Source organism: Brassica napus, chromosome C3 (assembly GCF_020379485.1).
Source record: "Brassica napus cultivar Da-Ae chromosome C3, Da-Ae, whole genome shotgun sequence".
Classification (NCBI taxonomy): domain Eukaryota; kingdom Viridiplantae; phylum Streptophyta; class Magnoliopsida; order Brassicales; family Brassicaceae; genus Brassica; species Brassica napus.
Window position 1 is genome coordinate 30,850,899 of NC_063446.1, and position 19,701 is coordinate 30,870,599.

A 19,701-nucleotide genomic window follows, 5' to 3' on the forward strand; every position below is an offset into this window, starting at 1 on the left:
GTTCAGACAGTCGGATTTACCCCACAGACGATCGTTCTTGACTCGGACTTGATCAATCCAGCCAAATATCGAAAACTCTCTCTCTTAATCGGACTTTTCTCCTTCGGAGTTTCTCTCTAGTTCTCCCTTCTGTTTCCCGTACAGCAATGGCAAAATAAGGCAAAGGAGACGATTAAAATGGGCAGTTGGGCGGTTTAGGCCCGAAAAACTGCCAAGTTAACCATCCCCACTCATTTTACTCGCGGCCCTTAAGTCCGTAACCGCCACCCCGCGCTCCAAAGCGTTCCAGCGCGAGTTTTTCCCCTTTTCGGACTTTAACTGTTCCCGCCAGTTTTACTTAGACAAAACTCGAGTTAGAGCTGACTGATCCAGTCGACAACTCTAACCGCCTTGTCCGAATCAGACTGATACTACTAAATCAGCTCATCACAGCTTAGCCGGCAGACTTAACCGCCTTGTCTGATTTCCGACAATCGCTGTCTAGCCGACCAGCTCAACCGTCTTGTCCGAATCCAACAACACTTGTCCGGATCCGACCATAGCTGTCCGAACATTCCGCTTTGCCTGGATTTTCATCGAGTTGTCCGAACATCCTGAGTTTCAACAAACCGAACGGCCTGTCCAATAACCCGAGCGTAAGACCGACTGATGGAGCTTTGTTTGGCTCAAAAACAGATCTGTTCCTAGCTTTAATCGGGTACATGGTTCCGCTCAGTCGCTACTAATCAAGCGCCGATCCAAGTTCTCCCATCCACCCACGGAAAGTCCTTCGAACTCTGATCAGCTCTTTCTAGCATCATCTAATCCATTCAGTACGTTCTCACAGTTCGGCCAGTCAGTCCTTAGATCATCCTAACATCGATCTTCGGAACACGGTCGCTACAGGAAACCTTTGGTGTTAGCAATATGAAGACAAGTATTTTGGAAAGGTGGTAGAGAAGAGATAGAAGGGAGAAGAATACTTTCGAGGCAGAGAAAGAGGAAACCTTTTGTTAATGAAATATAACAACTTAGTTGATGAATATATAAACAACTTATCTCTTCCTTCACAGGAGAAACTGTTTCCACTAGGGAAGATAGTCGACTAGAAGCCCGTGGAAGGAGATTTGATCAAAGTTATCTAGGCAGTTTATACTTCCCTCAGTGGAAGGTCTGCAGTTCTGCACTAAAACAAGGACTGAAGCGACACGAGCATGGCTTTTAGATTTCAAGAACCTTTTCTTTAATTGAATATCAAATTTATTGATCAAAGAGTTGGAACATTTACAAAGAGATGGTTGAATAACTTTCTTAAGAGTGTATGATTCTTTTATTTTACTGTCTACATGATGTTTTGTTCTTGTCCACTTACCAGAGCCAGAAATTTGAGGTTAATACATTTTATATTTTATGTTTTCACATTTTGTATAAACAATATATCTTAATATAATTTAAATGTTGAAGTAATATTTTTCAATAGGTAGGAAATTTTGTTTTATTGCAAGTAGGCAGATTCCCACTGATGCGCAGATGTGTCATCCAAGTCAATGTTCAAACTAATCTGTTCACCGGAGTAAACCAGAAGTTACCATTATCTATTTGATAGTAGCTCAGAATTTTAGACAATCTGTTTACCGCAAAAAAATATTAATAATAATAGATTCCGAGTGTCGTAAGCCTCCCACTCTCCTCCCAAACCATTTTGCCTTTGTATTTTTACTATTCGAATAATTAAGCTGACTGTAGCATGTACGTAATGGGGCTAATGGAGAAAACTTCTGAGTTACGTATAAGTTGTGTTCCATGTTAAACTTTGATTTGCGACTGCATTAGCCATAAACAACGCAAACACAAATGAAAACACTAGATTTGACGTCATTTCTAATTAACCTAACGATGTCGCATTTGGTTTTGATTTTGCATCCTCAAGGAGAGACACCCATGGGCGGATCTAGAACTGTATTAATCAGGGGCACACTAACATTTTCACTATATTTTATAATGAGGTGGGGGCACTGTCATGTGATTAATCTTAATTGCTTAAAGAAGAAAAAAAAGAATGAGACGGGGCCACATGACCCCCTACGCCCCTTTGTAGGTCCGCCCCCCTCGCCACAAACTTTTGGAATATATATATGTATATATTTCAAATGTGTTACTCATTCATAATTCAACCATCATCATCAAATATGTTAGAAAGCTAGATTTTCTTCTCATACACAATTATCATCATTTTTAAACCGTTGGGAATTGATCGATTGGACTGTAGATACTTACTTTAGCTTTAACTTTTATTTACATCTTTTAAAAATATCAATCAAGCTTTCAATCAATTTCAATAATTCTTCCCTATATCTCCTCAATTTTAATTTTTCTGATTTCCTTGCTTGCTCCACTATTATAGGAAAATAAATCAATTCAGTTGTTGTTTTATTTAAGAGATACAATTTTTTTAATGGATATGCGTAGGAGGAGTTGGTTATACAATTCAGTGGTCTTCTTTGTGGTCAACGGACAATCAGCAACTCACTTCGTTTTTTTCTCAGATTATTTATAGATTCCAACTTCTTTCACCTTTGAAATTGATACTTTCTCAAAACAATTGAACTTTGGTTAGTTATATTTTCTTTCTACTCTCTAAACTCATTGCTTTTTTTGTTGTACCTCCTTTTTTTTTGTAAATTGTATTCGAGGCATGCAAAAGAACTGATATGAGAATCTCGAATAAAGCCAATAGTTTTTGAAGTACATACAAACATTTAAAGCTCTATTTTGTATTTTTGTATTATCTTAGTTTTGAAGAAAAAAATTTAGTGGTTTTATCATACAAACCGATTTTGTGTAACCTATTACTTTACAAAGGTTGAAATTCATTGATTTTATTGTTTCATTTATAGTATCAGCTTTCAAAGAGTAAGAGACACAGAAGGGGAGGCTTTTGAAACCAAACGAGACTAGAACGAACATGGGAATTAGCACAATTCCTATGAGTGTTTTTGTCTTGAAGAGCCAACAAAGGGAATCGTTATTGTCCTCATCAATGAATTAATGAGTTTCTTCAATTCGTCATCTTTCACTATCTCGGTCTCGGTTTAGCATCATCATATATTGATCCGTATAAATTTGGATTGGTTGTAGCATGGGAGCAGCTACTCTATGCTATGGCTGTGGAGGGGGAGGGGGGGGGGGGTTCCTCCAGCTTCGCTAAAGAAGCTAGGGTCCTTCATGAAGTCATGAGACTCCGGCGGAGCAGCCGTGACACTCTTTTTACTTAGTTGGATCTCACTGATGCAACCTAAATGGTAAGTAGGCAGTGGATGTGTGACATTTGGAGTTGTCATTCGTGCACCTGACCCTAATGGAAGAATGAGTGATCCGTTCCCCTGCAGATCATGGCTTTACCACTCAGTCCCGATGGAACTTATATAACTATTACTTTCATTTTTATGTACTTTCGAAACGTTATATATATTTCAATTGGTATATCATTTAAATAAACAGGTTTGTTAAAAACGTGTATTTTTTTTTATCAACTAAAAACATGTATTTTGATATATCAATAAATATGTATATCTTGTTGTCAAAAAATGTATATATATTTTTCTCTAAATTCAACAGCCAATTTTGTAGTTAATTTGTTACATACATTTAAATTCTCATTCTTAAGTTATTAATTTTTGTTATTTTAACTAATGTATTCACAACTTAAACGAAATAAAAATTTAAAATATTAACTAAAATAATATAATTATTAAATATATATTTTTCCATTAATATAAAATAATCTTAAATTTTAAGTAAAGAATTTGATTGCTCGCGCGGGGTTGTTTCGTAGTAAACGTAATATCATTTACAAAAAAAAAAGAAAGATGGATATGTTTGGTGGAGTGAGTCTCGGCCGTTTAATCTCTGCACGTTCTCGTGATCTTTTTGCGTTCCATCCAATCCAAGCCGAACAATATAATAATATTGGAGTATTTTTCGAGTATTTGGATATGTTTGATAGTCTTTCCTTCACTTTCCAAGAAGATTGCTCTCAGGTTTTAATGCATTTTATAAGAATGATCCAAACCCATTTTACATGGAAATGTTTGATAACAGTTCTTAGAATATGTGGGTCAAGTCAAGAACTGATCCAAAGTCTTCATAGAGATTAGCTACATTGACGTTGACTATGTTATTATAAATGACTTGCTAGTTTTCTTCATATTCTATAAAGATTAATAAACCATACACAGTATTTAGTATGTCTTCGAATGTTGTTTTCATTCATTCTTGTATTATTTTCATCTACCCATTTAAAATATATCTAGTATTTTCTTCTAGGGCTCTTATTACCCGATCAATTGGTTCTATTCTTTGTTAAAATTGATCTATTCGAACTTAAGTTCTTTGGCTCATAATAAATTAGGAAAACGTTACAACAATATAACATACAAACTGCAACAAGAAACATAGTTATGCTCTCTGCCTTCTTGGCTTCAGGTTATATAAAAAAATATTAAAGTTGACGGAGAGATGAAAGTGCTTGGCTTGTGTTTCTTGAGATTCTGTCATGTATTGGTTCCTGCTGATAAATCTACGCATCAAATACGCTTCTAATCTCAAATGTATCAAAACTCATAACACAGGTGAGAAGTGAAGACTTTGGGATGAACATTATCATACCTGTGTAGGAAGAATGTCAATTCTTGATCCAGTGATTGTCTCATACAAGAAAATGTACCTGCCATAGTCACAGGTTTCTTCCATTAGTTTTTTTTTTTGGGTCAAGAACCATGAGTTCTTTAAAACTAATACTACTAAGCCTACTAGTTAAAGCTACCATTGTCCAGCAAATGTTTAATCTCACAGTCTCTAAAGAGTATACACGTTCAATGTTTCTTCCCATATAACAAATACATAGTCAAGAAAGTTTATATCCGAGTTTTCCAGATAAAGAAACATACCGCCAAGCTAATTCAGTAACGAGTTCTGCTGGAGCAGCGGGGAGGACCTGAAAAGATCGAGATACAACCGAAACTAAACAGAGTTTCTCATAGAATGCTGGAGTTTACATTCTGAAGATGTAAGCAAGCATACCTCGTCCTCATATGGATTGCAGTTCTCTTTAAACCACAGCCTTATAAACTCCTGTTTAGATTGAAAAAAGAGGGCAAACATGTGATTAACAATGCACTCTGTACTAATAAAACCTGACTTGAACTGTATGGCCAAGGAGAAAAAACAAGAAATATCACTGACCTTATCAACATTTTCAGGCTCAAGACCTTTCTGGAAGCGCTCTTCATAGGAACCAGCAAGCCAGTATCTGCTTGAATCCGGCGTATGAATCTATATACAATGTGTACAAGAAGATGATTCGAATAAACTGTGCATTCAAAAGAGAGATGATAGGGAAAGAAAGAGGAAGTATTAAAACTAACCTCATCAATCAATAAGATGGAGCCATCGCTACTTCTTCCAAACTCATATTTTGTGTCCACCAGTATCAGTCCATGCTCCTTGGCAACACGCTGAAGAAATCATAATGTATTTAGAATCTAATAGACCTTCCAACAAGGCACAGAAGATTGGAGTATTGAAGCAAACCAAGATATATAAAGAATCTGGTTTCTTGTGGTCTGCAATCATAAGATTCTTTAAAACCATTACAGTCTATGGCTTTGTAAGTAACTAACCTGCCCAAACCCAAACAAGCTCAAAGCTTTCATACTTGCTTCGTCAAACTCAGCTTGAGTCATGAATCCACCTTCTACTATCTGCTAGATAATTATTCACCGCATAAGAAGCAGCAAAAAACTAAACAACTTTTGTAAGCAGATTAATTAGACCTCATTTGGAGTGATGGGCACATCATGATCGTCAGCCTTAGTTGTTGGTGTGAGTATATTAGCTGGAAGCTTCTGGTTTTTCACCAATCCTGCAAAATTAAAGATATCAGTTTATCAATGATATTCTGACATGGACTTAAAAAGAAGCTAACAGACGAGAAACAGTACCATCAGAGAGAACATTCCCACAATAGTTCCTAACACCTTTCTTGTATACGGTCCATAAAGATGTGTCAGTGCTTCCAGTCACATATCCTCTAACTACCAAACACCAAAACATTATTTGAAAAAGTTTAGTTCAAGTTTAGAACTAAAGCAAACAGGAGGCTGCATAGAGAAGCATAAACATACTAACCGACAAACTCTATTGGGAAGACGGAGCATTTCTTTGCAATAACAACATTTTTATCAGGAGATGAGACGATTGCGTTTGGAGTTATGTGCTGTGTGTTATTGAACCACCACAAGCTGGTCTCGTTAAGAACCTGAAAGTTAGGTGCAGCACAAACTTAGTATCTGTCTCTGTAACACTCACATCGTAAACATTAGGAAGACAAACCTGGCCTTTGAAGGGAATTGAAGCAAGATTCCTGTCGAATGCACTCAACCGATCGGTTGTAACAAGAACCAGATAATCACCAGCATCATAAATATCTCTGACCTGCATAATCATTTTTGGTTTCAGCATTGGTTTTTGTAGAGAATAACAATTGGAAGAAGACAAAAGGAAAGAACCACAAACCTTGCCCTTGATTCTAGATTTGAGACCAGGAACAGTCTCTAGAAGATTGGTACCCGAGAGACAGTTAGAGAGCGAGTCTTTGATAGTGCCAAGAACCTCTCCTTTACGGTTACTCGTAACAAGATCGTCAAGGGACAATTGTGGTGGTGGTATCTGCTCTTGCTGGCTTTGAGGCTTTCCCTGGCAAGACATAACTGGGTACTTCTTGAACTCGGGCAATGTTCTAGGAAACGAGACTGATGCAAAAGCTGGGGTTTTTGCAGACACTGTCCTAATAAAGCTCTGGGGGGTTCTTGACGACCTCACACACTGAGCCATTCCAGAAACAAACTCCAAAAGCAACAAACTGCACCAAAACCTGAAACTGTTTCAAAACAGAACGTATTATTGTTCTAAAAGGCTAGGGCTTTAGACCAAACTAAACTCTTAACAAGGGAGATGGAAGCAGAGAGAGATATATGCGCGAAAGGGAGTAAACCGCAACTTGTGAAAAACGAACATGAGAAATGGAGAAAGTTAAAACCTTTTTTATCGAGACAAGCAGACCCTTCTCCAGAGGCAAGAGAAGCCGGCGGCGAATATAAGTGAGAACGCTAAAAGCTTGAATTAGCGTTTGCGTTTTTAACCCTGTTGTCTTGTAGCTGTTGGTCTGGACCAAGACTAAACCAACCGAAACCGTACCAGTATTGCTAAGTATCAGAACGATTTTATTTTTATATATCTGAGAAAATAAAACTGAACCAGAATCAAATTAACCATGAAAACTCCAACATATAAAATAGAGTTTATAAATGAGTCCAAAATATTAATTAATTTAGTTCTGAAATAATTAAATATTTTTAAATATTACGTATAAAATTTAGTTACCTGAAAAATGAATTCAATATTTTTATTTAAACCAAACCAAAAAACTAATAAACGAAACCTCGAAACCAAAACAAATAGGAAATCTGAATGTATTTTCCTTTTTGTCTTACTCTCTCATCAAAACGTTATTTAATTAAGGAAAGTAAATATATAAACAGAGGGGAAAAAACTCGCGTTCTCTAGGAGATCAATCACTAGATCCGTCACCTCTTCTGCATCCTCCACAATCTCTCTGTGTTTCCACCGAATCCAAAGGTTTAAGCTTTGCTCAAAGTTCGTGAAACCCTTCACGGAGATGCCAATTTAGAGAATCATAGAAAGAAAGAGAGACATGGTGAAGCCAGCGGGAAAGCAGAGCTGTGGGCGCCTTGTGTTCGCTTCATTCCTCGCTCTTTTGGCCTTCGGCCTCGTCGCCGACTTCCTTTGGGCCTCTTCTCATCGCTTCTCCTCCGCCATGATCTCTCTCCCCTCCTCCGTAACCACCGTGGTCGGAAAACTCCCTCCTAGTTCCAATGTAAGTGTTCGATCTGCTCTTTTTTTTGATGTCTCAGAGAGAATATAATCAGCTCAAATGCCACTTGTTCAGGAGAAAGATACTAAGAAGAAGAAGAACGATAGTGCTCGTGAACGGAAGCTCTCTGCAACGTTTCAAGATCTTCCTGCTCCTCAGCTACATTGGGAGAAGATGTCAGCCGCACCAGTGCCTCGTCTAGACGGAGCTGCGATTCAGATCAGAAACTTCCTCTACGTCTTTGCTGGTTACGGCAACATTAATCTCGTAAGCGTTGTATAGAGAGAGAGAGATCTTTGATCAGTAGCATTAGATGAATTGATGTTTCTCTCTTTCAATATATCAGGTGCATTCGCATGTTGATATGTACAACTTCGTGGACAACACATGGGGAGGAAGATTCGATATGCCTAAGGAGATGGCACATTCTCATTTAGGGATGGTAACTGATGGGAGATTCATCTACATCGTCACTGGTCAGTATGGCCCTCAATGTAGAGGACCTACTGCTAAAACATTTGTGCTAGACACTGATACAAATACATGGAGTGACTTCATTCCTTTACCAGTTCCTAGGTGATTGCTATTCTCTGTTTATCATCATTAAGAGAAAGTGAGTGACAAGGGTTTATTTAACTTCAGGTATGCTCCAGCTACTCAGCTATGGAGAGGTAGACTCCACGTGATGGGTGGGAGCAAAGAGAATCGACATACACCAGGACTTGAACACTGGAGTATCGCTGTTAAAGATGGCAAAGCGTTGGAGAGAGAGTGGAGAAGTGAAATTCCTATCCCTCGTGGAGGTCCTCACAGGTTTGGTTAATAGCTTCATGCATCATCCTCAATTTTTATCTGAGGTTTGACTCTTCTTTTTTGGTGACTGTAGAGCATGTGTAGTAGTGGATGACAAGCTTTTTGTGATTGGTGGTCAAGAAGGTGATTTCATGGCTAAGCCAGGATCTCCCATCTTCAAATGCTCACGCCGTTTGGAGGTATATTTTTGCTATTTTATGAACGTTGTGTATGTGTGTCCTTACCTTCTTCACCTTGGTGGTTCTCAAGGTGGTGTTCAGTGATGTTTACATGCTGGATGAGGAAATGAAGTGGAAAGTTATGCCATCAATGCCAAAACCGGATTCACATATTGAGTTTGCTTGGAAGGTGGTTAACAACTCCATTGTGATCGTTGGAGGGACGACAGAGAAGCATCCTGAAACCAAGAAGATGGTTCTCGTTGGCGAAATCTTCCAGTTTAACCTGAATACAATGGTAAAAAAAACCATGTCCCTGTCTGCCAGCTTAATACCCTCTTTAGCTTGTAAACAGTGGCTGAGTTTTATGTTTTCGTCTGCAGAAATGGTATGTGATTGGGAAGTTGCCATACCGTGTGAAGACTACACTGGTTGGGTATTGGGAAGGGAATTTATACTTCACCTCGGGGCAACGAGACAAAGGTCCTGAAGATCCTGCACCACGCAAGGTAATTGCAGAGATGTGGAGAACCAAACTGATACTGAATCCATGAACAAATGAGATGGAGAGAGTGAGAGAAGAAACCTATCTCCCTTTACTAATGCAAAGTCACAATACTTTTTGAAGTTCATATTCTTTGAGCCTAACTCATCCCACTCCACATAACACTTGCTATGTCTATCTTCTATGTTGATGAGGAATTTGTATATTGTAGACTAAAACACACAAACTTATATAGAAAATTTCAATTTTTCCAACACATCTTTGTGTGCTTTCTTCATCTCACAGTTGTCTTCTGTTTCTTGTTAATCACCAAACGTTTTTTTTCAAAAGATCAGTTATGTACTGCCGTAACCAAGATCTCATGTAGCAAAATCTGTTTCTTTTCAAAACCCAGCTTTGAGCTGAATCTAACAGGCCAACACACACACATAAGTTATACATATGTTAAATTATGTACTTGATTTTTTTTTCAAGTGTAGAAAAAAACTGGTAACAATGTCTGCATTGCTAAAAACCATAGAGATCAGACATTTCAGCACAACAAATCAACAATGCGTCAATACCCAATACTAATGTTATTGTAGGTTTCTTAACTCAAAACCCTTTAATTCAAAGAAACAAAAATAGTCCTTCCATGTCCCTACAAGCCAAGAAGAAGCTCCACCATAAAGAGCTCATTCTCAAATCTAAGACTTGATGTTACAGCAAGATTCAGACCATCAACCATTCCACCAAACACATACACATACCGTCCCGAACCATCAGCGCATGCGCGATGAAACGACCGCCCTTTGGGTCTGTAAGACACCCCATCAAGCCTCTTCCACGCCTTCGAACCGTTTAAACAAACCGCTCCTCCATCCACCTGCAGACCCTTAGAAGGAATGGTCTTGACATCCAACGCCCAAAAATCATCCTTCTTGTGCCTAAACGTATCTTCACCTCCGTAAATAAGAATCCGACCGCCCAATATGAGTGTGGCCGAGTGACCAACCCTTGGCAACGAAGCGCTCTCCTCCAAGTCTTGAAAGTCGTAGAAGATCTGTATCCATCGCTCGCACTGCTCTTGAGTATCCAACAGCCAAACATCGTTAAGCACATCGTAACCCAACCCTCTTCCTCCGAAGAGAACCACTTGGTTCTCCCTTATGTAAGTCAGAGTATGCCCCGACCGTGGGGGTAACAAGGCGTTAGACACGACCTCGTGCCACGTCCCCGAGTTTAGATCCTCGGAGAGTTCAAGAATCCACGTGTCCCCCAGTCTCACTCCGCTCAAACCGATCCCTCCTTGCACGACCATCGTCTTCTCTGAGATACAAGAAGCGGCATGAGCGCCTCGAGGAGGCGGCTTGGGAGCTCCCACAACGGTTAGCAGCTTCCATAAGAGTTGCTTCCCGTGGCAGCCCACTCGACCTATCCACGTGTCGTTCAGCCGCTCTCCACGGTCGTTTATCCCTCCGAACAAGACCAGCGAGTCTCCTATGACGACGCAAGTGTGTCCGAATCTCCCACCGGGTGTTACTGAATCAGCTTTCTTCCACCTCAACGTCTTCTGATTGGTCTCTCCGACGTAAGCCGTCCACGTGTCATCAAGATGACGTCCTGTAAAAACACAAGAAAACATGAAACAAGCAAGCACTAGAGAGTTCACTGATTCAACAAAAGGAGAGAGCTTTGACACCTCCTTCACGGCCACCACCGAAGAGGACGAGATAATCAGTAACGAAGTTGAGAGAGTGAGAAGCTCTCGGGAGAGGTAGCAACGAAGAAGACTCCTCCTCATCATCGTCTAGGTCCGAGATTCTGTGGCAAGAGACGGAATCGAGCTTGCAGACTCTCTTAAACAGAACCATCCACGGTAATAACAACCCCGATGACTTTACTGATTCGGCCGATGATGGGCCCCACTCTCGCCGCCATAAGGACTCCCAGAGGCTGTCGGAGCAGGCGAGGTTACGGAACCTCTTGCAGGTGGCTGAGAAAGAGAGGATTGAATCCACGGGGAGGAGGAGGAGGACGGTGAAGAGATGGTCGTCGGCTAAGTTCATTATCGGCGCCGGAGGAGATTGGTGGCCTCTGCCGGAGGAGGTGGAAGCGATCTCCGCCATCGGTGGGGTTGATGATGTCTTGAAGAAGAAGAGGAGGTTTACTGAATCAACCGATGAAGAAGGACAGAAGAGAGTAAGACGAAGAAGAAGGAGGAAGAAGATTAGAGATCTCTTCTTCTCTCGTGTCACGGAGCCGACAAGAGGGACTGTAAAAAAAAACACTAAAAACCAATCTTTTCCTATTTTGACAAAAGTCATGTAAAGTGCAGTAATCTAACCTATACTAAAAGGGGAATATTCTCCACTCTAAAGCTATCCACCTCACTATAAAAAATCAACCAATAGTGAAGCTTTGTTTTGCCACATCAGACCGAAGTTACAATTGGACCACACTTATGTGGGCTGATATAAAATCAAGTGGCCCATTTTAAACCCTTACCTCCTTTCCTGCACGATGTTCAGCGTACTCGAGACTCTTCCACTCCATCATCATCGTCTTCAATTTCTGAAACCCGTTACTGACTTACTGTGAAGTCATCAAGCCCCATTTTTAATCATTCAATTAAGTTCTCCACTGCTCTCATCGTGATTAGTTTAGTAGTCGCAACTCTTCAGATTCCCCCTTCCCACACTATAAATAACAAAAGTGTCTCTCTCTCAACCACTACAATCTAAACACTGTTGATATTATTCCATCACCCCCACTACACGGAGATTGACAAAACCTACCACCTTTGTGTCTCCCAATCAGAGTAGAACCTTCTGAAGGGCCTTGACTTGGTTTGCGATGCTGTTACAGATGAGCAGGTATTAAAGCTACCTAATATAATCATTTTCAATCTCTGTATCTCTTACTGTACTTACCAATTTCCGTTATTTTAGGTTTGTTTTGATTCCAAATTGTTTATATGTTTCAGAATTGATTCTTAAGAGTTTCTGATTGCATTTTTCTCTCATGGAATCCTTATCAGTCACTGTTCCCATTTCAGGAAGTTTCGAGCAGCTTCAACAGCCCCAGGAGCACCGCTGATTCTCCACATGTAGGTATTATCTTCTCTTCCTCTTGCTAAAATTTTGAGCTTTTAGCTGTTGGTTTACTCATGTCTAGCTGCTATCTAATATTTACTTCCGGTTTCAAACCTAAAATGCCCCGTTGTTGTTCTTTCTATCATGAGCTGAAGTAATTCCCCACTCAAGCAAGTGATTTAGGCATATAGCAGCTGCTGTAAATGAAGCTCTTAAAAGATTCAGATATGAAAGCTGGAAAACGGTTTTGTTCTGGTGGACATGGAATCCAGCTACCTCACGGTTGAGTTCTTCAGAAAAATTCACCTTGAGCCCTAGCAAAAGAAACCAAACCCAAGAAATGCCACACCCCAAAATGCAGAAATATACTCCGATAATCACTTCAGAAAGATTGGTACGTGTCTCTTCTTTCCCTTACTACGAATGAGACATATCAAATCTGACATGCCAATGAATTAATTATCACAGGATACAACGTAAGTGCGTACATAAACATGCTCTGTGACTCATTGAGAGACTCTCCTCCCAAAGCTTTTGTTTACTGCCAAGTTAGAGAAGCAAAGATATCCTTCCTCAACTTAATTCTTCTACCCTCACCCCGGCAGGAAAGAGGTAAACAATATTATTACCCTTTCATATTAAATTGGAAAGCATTTTCTAATGATTCAATAAAATAAATGGTGCAGAAGGAGAAGTCGGGGACAATGCTGGACGAAGAAACACAGCACATTGGAACAAAGAGGAACCTAATCCGAACGGCTCGAGCTTTACAAACAAGCTTGAGATGTATTGATGCTGTACCTTGGAGCTATAATGGGTTCTAAGCTGGCAGCACTCTCCTGTCTCCATTCTTAACACAATGAACCCAGAGCAAGTTAGTTGTCTCCTCCAGCTAATGTCACAGACTCTTCTAAGTAAGAACCCAATACTATGCTCTACAGGTCAATCTTTACCATAACATTAGTGCATTGTGGCTTGATGAAGGTACATTCTTGCATAGGAGATCCCGGTTCAGTACGGTGGTATCCAAAGAGGCGATGATACCAAATTTTCCAACGAAGCTGTCTCTGAAATTTTCGTTTAAGTCTGGGTCATCTGTAAACATCAAGATCCCAGAGTCTGAGGTAATAGTTTAAATAACCAAACTCCTTTCTGTGTTCAGGAGTTGTAAAAGATCGATAGCAATGTTTATGTTTAGTCCTTTTCTTTTTAAATCAGAGTTTATTTCCAGATTGTTGAAGCCTTATTTTTTTGCATGAGTTCACTGCTAATTCCGAAACAGTTGCCAGTAAATTCCATCTAGAGAAAATGGTGCTAAATGTTACCATTAATTTTTCCTTTTTTAGACAAATTATCATTCATCTTTTATTCACTAATCAATTGCTGAGACTAAAGATGTGTTTCTTTCTTTAATACAGGGACAAGGTTAAACCATAGCCTCGAAAGAAATAAATCCATGAGACATCTGAAGATGATACCCAATCTTCTAAAGTATTTGTCAACTTTATTACCGTAGCTAAATGACATGGGATGGGCGAGGCGAGTCCATTGAAGACATGACCGGAGGATGAAGTTCTGTGGCAACCATTGCAACTTATTTTTTAATCTTTATTTCAGTAGGTTTTAAGTAATTATCTGCTGAGTTTCATGATTGTTAAGCTTTTAGTTCTCTCTCCCTTCTGGTTTATTGCTGATGTCTGGAAGAATCTCAGATGAAGAAGAAGATATCGATTGGGGACAAGAAAGTGATCTTTGCACGGAAGAAAGAAAGAGTAAATGTTTCTAAAGATAAACAAGACCATGTAAACATAAAAACATATATCAAAATTCAAGTTGGGATCTTTTTAAAAATTATTTGATTAATAAATTAGCTAAGATACATAGAACTTAGCAAGACAATACGCGAGGCTGATTTTGTTCCAATGAGAAAACAAACATTATATTTTAAAAAGATTTATATGTTCTTTTATAACATGTTACGATGATAAGCGGGCTCAAAAGTCAAAACGAAGTATATAGTTAGTCTAAAACATAAACACGAACACTGGTAGTAATTACCATGAAGAGAATATAAAATAGAGATTGTAACACATTTCATTGGTAATAGTTGCGATTAAAAAAGTGTTAAATAGAGATTTAAACACATCACGGAGACTTGGACCAAGAGCATCAACATTGTCACCACTACTTCAAATTATATGCATTCAGCAACAATCTTCATAAGTAATTTAAAAATTGTGAATATTAAATTAAATTTTCACCATATATAACTTTTTTAAGACATCAGACTATAACTTTAAAATAAGTTATCAAAACTACAAACCAACATAAAAGTAAGGACTAATGTTTTTGGGACGAGGCAGAAATTCTTAATTTAGGATCATTGTTGGTTTATATGATTTAAATATAAAATTTTGGTGATGGTTTGTTTTAAAAGATTGTTTTTATCTGGATTGTGTGATATTTTTTTTTAAGTTATAATGCATTTCATGAACCGGTTTGGAGAATAATATTATTTTTACGCTTGGATCAATTTTTGATTCAATTTTATTTCTGTTATGAAACTGTTCAATTTTGTATTAGAACTAAATAGTTTTAAAGTTAAAACAAAGTTTAAATCGGCTGTAAATTTTACAATTTTTTAATAAAAAACTTAAATAAATAAGATAAAATGTATTTTAAATTATAACTAGGCTTAGTTAACTTTTAGTCATCTTACATATCATTCTATATATAGTTTCAGTAATAACAAACAACAAATTGTGAGTTAAATTATTTGAAAGTTTTTAGTTACAAGGCAATGAATATATACTCAGCAAAAATTGATTGTAATATATATAATCAATTTATATTCAAATACAAGTTTACATTTTAAATTTAACTGAAATTTATACCAATACCCCGGGCGTAGCCCGGAAAAGTCCCTAGTGACAAATAAATAATTGAGGCTTTGTACGTTTGGGTATATGTATGTGCTCGAATTTGAATTTGAGTATTTTTTACCAAATCTCCCCTTATTGTATTTGATATTTACAAAAGTTCTTATAAATCCAAGGTTATTGGACTTATCATTTATATAAATCCTACTAAAAATCTCCCCTTATTGAAAAAAGGGATTTCATCGATAGTTTTTATCAAAAGTTATCATGGATTATCTGAAAAAAAAACATTTGTAGTTAAAATTTGATTAAAGGAAAAATACCACCTATAGAGATGGTATTTCAAGATATATAAACAAGGATTTCATCCTCTTCGTATGAAACAAAAAAAAAAAAGGGATCGAATCAGTTGGAAAAATGAGAAATGAATTCGTCTATGATAGATTTTTGCTAAATGCATTACTTGCGTTTCATGGATTCAGTTTATGTAGTTATTAGTTTTGTGTGTTTTAGTGGAGCAGATCGGCGAATTGCTTAAATCAGACAAGTGGAGGGCTTTCTTCGATGGCGATAGAAGAGTTTCTCACAGATTAATTTTCTTAGGTGGTAATGTTTACTTCATCAATAAACGTTTCAACGAAATCATCAAACAATGCAGTCTTTATTCTTCGACTCCTATCCACGTAAGTGAACGAGGAAGAGAATCCGGATTGGCGAATAGGGCTACTTGTCACTGTATTTTCTAATGAACTGTGAGTGGAGAAAGGACTTTAATGAGGTGATCCATGTCAGGTCTTTCGTAACACTCATGAGCACATCAATGACCTGCAAGCTCCCAAATTTCTTTGATACTGGCTAAAGTTGTTTCAGGCCATCTTCATCTCTTTTTGTTTACTCTGTTACAAATCATCACCATGAAGTATGTTTGATGGCTTTAGATCTCTATGGAATCCTGATTAGTAAGCATGTGCATACTCAACACCTCGAGCTACATCTAATGCCTATTATTGTAACACATGCTCCCCTCCCCCTCGATTAGTGACATATGCTAAGCTGTAATTTGGCTTTCTTACACCTTATAACTGTAGCGTGCAAATCTCGTGTGTTAGTTTTTTTTAAAAATAAAATATTTTATTTTATTTCTGAAACTCCTAAAATCCTTACTAGCTCCTAAAAATTTGGTCAAATCCCTTTTTGAGCAATTTTTTTTTTGGGATTTTAGAATTTTAATTTAGCATGTTAAATTCTAATCGGGGTTTATTTATATACATGTTAAGATCGTTTTTGATTATAGTACTTTGAATTCATATATTTTAATAAATTTGAGATAATTGGATAAAAATCTTCATCTTTTAAATTTCAATCATTTAAATCAACAACTTTTGTGCTGACAACTTAAAACATTAAACTGTGTTTAATTTTCATTTTAAATCTTTAAAATTTTGTTGATTAAGTCAAATTAGACATCTGTTAAATAAATTAACATAACTTAGAAGTAAGAACAGAGTTAAAAAACATTTTTTTGAAACACCATAGTTAAACTAAACGATGTTGTTTTTTTGTTCGCTTTGGTTTGAAAAAGAGAAAATATATTGCTGAGAATGGTTCTTCAGGTTACCATCTATTATATTTGGAGGGAGAGAAACGACAGGAGGCACAATAACACTGCAAAACCGGTGGATCAGTTAGTTCGTATAGTCGACAAGGCAATGCGAAACCGCATCTCATCCACTAGATACTTCTTGAAGCCGAAGTTGAAAGATCTGCTTTGTAGATGGTTTGAAGCTCATCTCACTTAAAACTCTAGTTATTCTTTAGCCATGTGAATCTTGTAAATACATTCTTTTACTATGATCAATAAATTTAACATTTCATCAAATAAAAAGAAAAAGAAAAAATAGTCATACAAAATCTAGTATTTTTATATCATCCTATTAAAATACATTCTAGTATTTTTATAACTCGGATCTGTTTTGGGTTTATAAGTTCAGGTTTGATTAGGATCTTGGGGTTTTCCTCCGGCCTAACGAATTTTGGTAATTTCGAACTTATAGAAATATCAAAAGTAACCCCCAAATATTTTATTAAACTCAGATTTCAACCCCGTAGTTCCAGATTAACATCCATTTTGGGTAAAAACATAGATAAAAAGAGGTTTGGTCATTTCTGCAAACTCGAGGTTATTGGTCATTTCGGCAAATAGTACAGTTTGACCTTCTCAATCACTTTCCATAGTGCAGCTTTAGCTTCTTCCAACGTTTCAACACCATGACCTTCCTCAAATGCTAGCCTTTGTATGTTGAACTGACGAAACCAAACACACAGAGAAGAGAAAGCTGATAAGCACTACGCATGATTATGTGTATCAACTGGACCAAATTGTTATATACAATGTTTTTTTTTTTTTTACCTCAGCACCTTGACGAACCCGTACATCTATCCCTTTGCTATCTATAGAAATGAGAGCAGCGTCGTCTACCTCTGATTCAGATGACAGTAACTCTCTAAGCGGCTTTGAGAAGATGGCATTTAGTTCCTACCAGAGGTTAAAGAGGTAAAAGTAAAGAGTCTGTTTCAATTTACTATAGGACAAGGAGTGGTTTATTTGGAGGTTTGTAAGGGGGACCAAGGAAGGATTTGAAAATGAAGCACCTTGAGGTTTTGCTCACCACCATCAACAGCGATCTTGTCTGGCTGTAAGGCCTCATACTCTTTGATATCAACCCATGCGACCGTTCCAAAGCCTCCAATGAAATATATATCACTGCCAATAGTCAAATTTGAGTATGGAGTGAACAAACAATCATCATCTTACATAAGTTTTGGAAACAAAACCTTATGTTGTGCATTCTAAAATAGCGAAAGTTTCCACACTGCTCAGAAGTTCCGTGCTGGTGCTTTGCAATGTATTGCTTATGAGCCCACTCCTACCAAGCCACACAACCAGAGATATTGCAACTGGTTTAACAGATAAGATTACTGAACCCAAAGATTAGCAACTAGCTAGTTAGATAGGAACCTGTTCATCTTCGGACAATGGGTACACATCACCGAATAATGTCACTCTTGCATTAGATAAGCAACTCCATCCAGGCATCTGCCAGCCAAAACCCCGTTAAGAGAGCCAAAAAAAAAAGAGAGAGAACCTTTTGATTTTTTGTAGTTTAAACCCAATAGCACAAAGTTACCTGAACAACGAGACTGCATCTAGGTTCAGCCAAGAGGTTTCGTGTGTGGATGGCCAACGGTGAAAGTAAGAATATTGGATCTGGAAACAAAAAAGTACTGTATAAGCCAATGTGCATCTATAATCTCAGCCAGCAAACTCAAGACTTTGTATGTCACCAAAGAAGAAGCAGTGAAGAACGAAAGAAAGAAAGGTTTGGTGACTTACGCCCCAACCGATCAGGAGCAAAATCAACCAAAGAGCCAAAGGGGTACCCTTCTCTACGGTGGTGCATTTTAGACATCATTGTGCATAGATGAGCAAACCTAGCCTTGAATCATACAAAAGACCAGACAGTTAAACAACTTATCATCATCTTTCTCGTTCAAGTTTAATTACAAATCTGTTTTACCTGCTCCAGCAAGTTCCGTACAGCTAAAGCAGGACGAGGTAACGCATGAGCTGATGTAGCATTCTGAACTCCGCCAGATATAGGAGTTCTAAAAAGCCCAGCTCGGTTTCCCCCAGCACCCTGAGGAAGTGCAAGAGATGTCTCCACATCGATTACACTCTCAAGCTTTTCCTAACACACAAACAATTAGAATCCTATTAGCCAGCCTATAAGCCAAAGCAAACCATCCAAATGGAATTATTTACTTCAGGTTCATTATTAACAACAATCCAAGATTCAATTCAATGCTTTATATTCTGTCAAGAAGTAGCTTAAGCGTACCAAAGACAAAGAAAAGATATCACCAGGAAAGAAGTTAAATTCACTACTCTTCCCAAGATTATCTCCACCTTCACTTGGTGTCTCGTTGTGTAAGAGAGCTTGTATACGAAGCCCGTGACTTGACCCATCCCTCATCTTGGGGATTCGCTTGGCTGGCGAACTACACAACCAACACGAAGACTGGGATGAAGCTAGCGAAGATTTGAAGACAGGCTTGGTCTCAGGCAAATTGGAGATGTATGCTGAAGTAGAGAGAGCTTCCATGGTAAGATTCTTTTGAGTATGGCAGATTCGTCAAGACGCCTTTACTGAAAGCTGAAAGCTAAGCTTATACGAGTTTTCCAGAGTAGGGCTTTAAAACAAGAAACAGTGGTTTCACGGAAAGCGTCTGGGATAGTGGTGTTCTGTTTTTCACCTTTCGGCTTTAATACAAAATAAAT

The 19,701-nt window shown here is 38.0% G+C and overlaps 4 protein-coding genes and 1 long non-coding RNA gene across 17 annotated transcripts; 2 read left to right on the forward strand and 3 right to left on the reverse strand.

Annotated features, from left to right (window-relative positions):
• Nucleotides 1-4,353: 4,353 nt before the first annotated feature.
• LOC106389359 (phosphoribosylaminoimidazole-succinocarboxamide synthase, chloroplastic) lies at nucleotides 4,354-7,186 on the reverse strand. 7 transcript variants are annotated; one of them, XM_013829580.3, is made up of 13 exons: nucleotides 7,079-7,186; nucleotides 6,556-6,919; nucleotides 6,373-6,474; nucleotides 6,169-6,298; nucleotides 5,982-6,074; nucleotides 5,814-5,902; nucleotides 5,661-5,741; nucleotides 5,406-5,495; nucleotides 5,224-5,313; nucleotides 5,062-5,112; nucleotides 4,929-4,975; nucleotides 4,648-4,705; nucleotides 4,354-4,558 (listed from the first exon to the last, which is right to left on the reverse strand). In XM_013829580.3, exons 2-13 carry the CDS (start codon nucleotides 6,871-6,873, stop codon nucleotides 4,481-4,483), a joined length of 1,227 nt encoding a protein of 408 aa, XP_013685034.1. In that variant the 5' UTR covers nucleotides 6,874-6,919; nucleotides 7,079-7,186; the 3' UTR covers nucleotides 4,354-4,480. The 7 variants fall into 7 exon arrangements, with proteins under 7 accessions (XP_013685034.1, XP_013685036.1, XP_048609174.1 ...); XM_013829582.3 differs by having other exon boundaries at nucleotides 6,556-6,901; nucleotides 7,079-7,175; XM_048753217.1 differs by having other exon boundaries at nucleotides 6,556-6,913; nucleotides 7,079-7,097.
• Nucleotides 7,187-7,530: 344 nt separating this feature from the next.
• Nucleotides 7,531-9,665, forward strand: LOC106389360 (kelch repeat-containing protein At3g27220). The gene is made up of 7 exons (XM_013829583.3): nucleotides 7,531-7,936; nucleotides 8,009-8,200; nucleotides 8,280-8,509; nucleotides 8,576-8,746; nucleotides 8,820-8,925; nucleotides 8,996-9,202; nucleotides 9,288-9,665. The coding sequence occupies exons 1-7, from the start codon at nucleotides 7,754-7,756 to the stop codon at nucleotides 9,456-9,458; spliced, it is 1,260 nt and encodes a 419-aa protein (XP_013685037.1). The 5' UTR covers nucleotides 7,531-7,753; the 3' UTR covers nucleotides 9,459-9,665.
• A 175-nt stretch (nucleotides 9,666-9,840) lies between these two features.
• LOC106389361 (F-box/kelch-repeat protein At1g51550) lies at nucleotides 9,841-11,719 on the reverse strand. Its single transcript, XM_013829584.3, has 2 exons — nucleotides 11,091-11,719; nucleotides 9,841-11,011 (listed from the first exon to the last, which is right to left on the reverse strand). Exons 1-2 carry the CDS (start codon nucleotides 11,713-11,715, stop codon nucleotides 10,050-10,052), a joined length of 1,587 nt encoding a protein of 528 aa, XP_013685038.1. The 5' UTR covers nucleotides 11,716-11,719; the 3' UTR covers nucleotides 9,841-10,049.
• A 118-nt stretch (nucleotides 11,720-11,837) lies between these two features.
• Nucleotides 11,838-14,337, forward strand: LOC106351431. 7 transcript variants are annotated; one of them, XR_002652570.2, is made up of 7 exons: nucleotides 11,881-12,264; nucleotides 12,375-12,501; nucleotides 12,633-12,877; nucleotides 12,952-13,095; nucleotides 13,170-13,397; nucleotides 13,468-13,607; nucleotides 13,902-14,337. It is a non-coding gene; the product is annotated as an uncharacterized LOC106351431 (long non-coding RNA). The 7 variants fall into 7 exon arrangements; XR_002652568.2 differs by having other exon boundaries at nucleotides 12,639-12,877; XR_001271282.3 differs by having other exon boundaries at nucleotides 11,882-12,264; nucleotides 12,447-12,501.
• Nucleotides 14,338-17,419: 3,082 nt separating this feature from the next.
• Nucleotides 17,420-19,680, reverse strand: BNAC03G41910D. The gene is made up of 9 exons (XM_013829585.3): nucleotides 19,262-19,680; nucleotides 18,941-19,111; nucleotides 18,757-18,859; nucleotides 18,551-18,630; nucleotides 18,382-18,459; nucleotides 18,198-18,289; nucleotides 18,015-18,126; nucleotides 17,773-17,898; nucleotides 17,420-17,666 (listed from the first exon to the last, which is right to left on the reverse strand). Exons 1-9 carry the CDS (start codon nucleotides 19,523-19,525, stop codon nucleotides 17,550-17,552), a joined length of 1,143 nt encoding a protein of 380 aa, XP_013685039.1. The 5' UTR covers nucleotides 19,526-19,680; the 3' UTR covers nucleotides 17,420-17,549.
• Between the last annotated feature and the right edge of the window lie 21 nt (nucleotides 19,681-19,701).

Bases quoted from the DNA above. Each gene is read 5' to 3' on its own strand.
- LOC106389359 (XM_013829580.3), bottom strand. From the start codon at position 6,873: ATGGCTCAGTGTGTGAGGTCGTCAAGAACCCCCCAGAGCTTTATTAGG. The intron at 5,903-5,981 runs GTACTGTTTCTC...TTAATTTTGCAG, and splicing joins TGGGAATGTTCTCTCTGATG to GATTGGTGAAAAACCAGAAG. The intron at 5,742-5,813 runs GTCTAATTAATC...ATTATCTAGCAG, and splicing joins TGCCCATCACTCCAAATGAG to ATAGTAGAAGGTGGATTCAT.
- LOC106389360 (XM_013829583.3), top strand. From the start codon at position 7,754: ATGGTGAAGCCAGCGGGAAAGCAGAGCTGTGGGCGCCTTGTGTTCGCT. The intron at 8,510-8,575 runs GTGATTGCTATT...ATTTAACTTCAG, and splicing joins ATTCCTTTACCAGTTCCTAG to GTATGCTCCAGCTACTCAGC. The intron at 9,203-9,287 runs GTAAAAAAAACC...TTTCGTCTGCAG, and splicing joins AGTTTAACCTGAATACAATG to AAATGGTATGTGATTGGGAA.
- LOC106389361 (XM_013829584.3), bottom strand. From the start codon at position 11,715: ATGACTTTTGTCAAAATAGGAAAAGATTGGTTTTTAGTGTTTTTTTTT. The intron at 11,012-11,090 runs GTGTCAAAGCTC...GTGTTTTTACAG, and splicing joins CGGTGGTGGCCGTGAAGGAG to GACGTCATCTTGATGACACG.
- BNAC03G41910D (XM_013829585.3), bottom strand. From the start codon at position 19,525: ATGGAAGCTCTCTCTACTTCAGCATACATCTCCAATTTGCCTGAGACC. The intron at 18,290-18,381 runs GTTCCTATCTAA...GTGGCTTGGTAG, and splicing joins CATTGTCCGAAGATGAACAG to GAGTGGGCTCATAAGCAATA. The intron at 18,127-18,197 runs GTTTTGTTTCCA...GACTATTGGCAG, and splicing joins TTTAGAATGCACAACATAAG to TGATATATATTTCATTGGAG.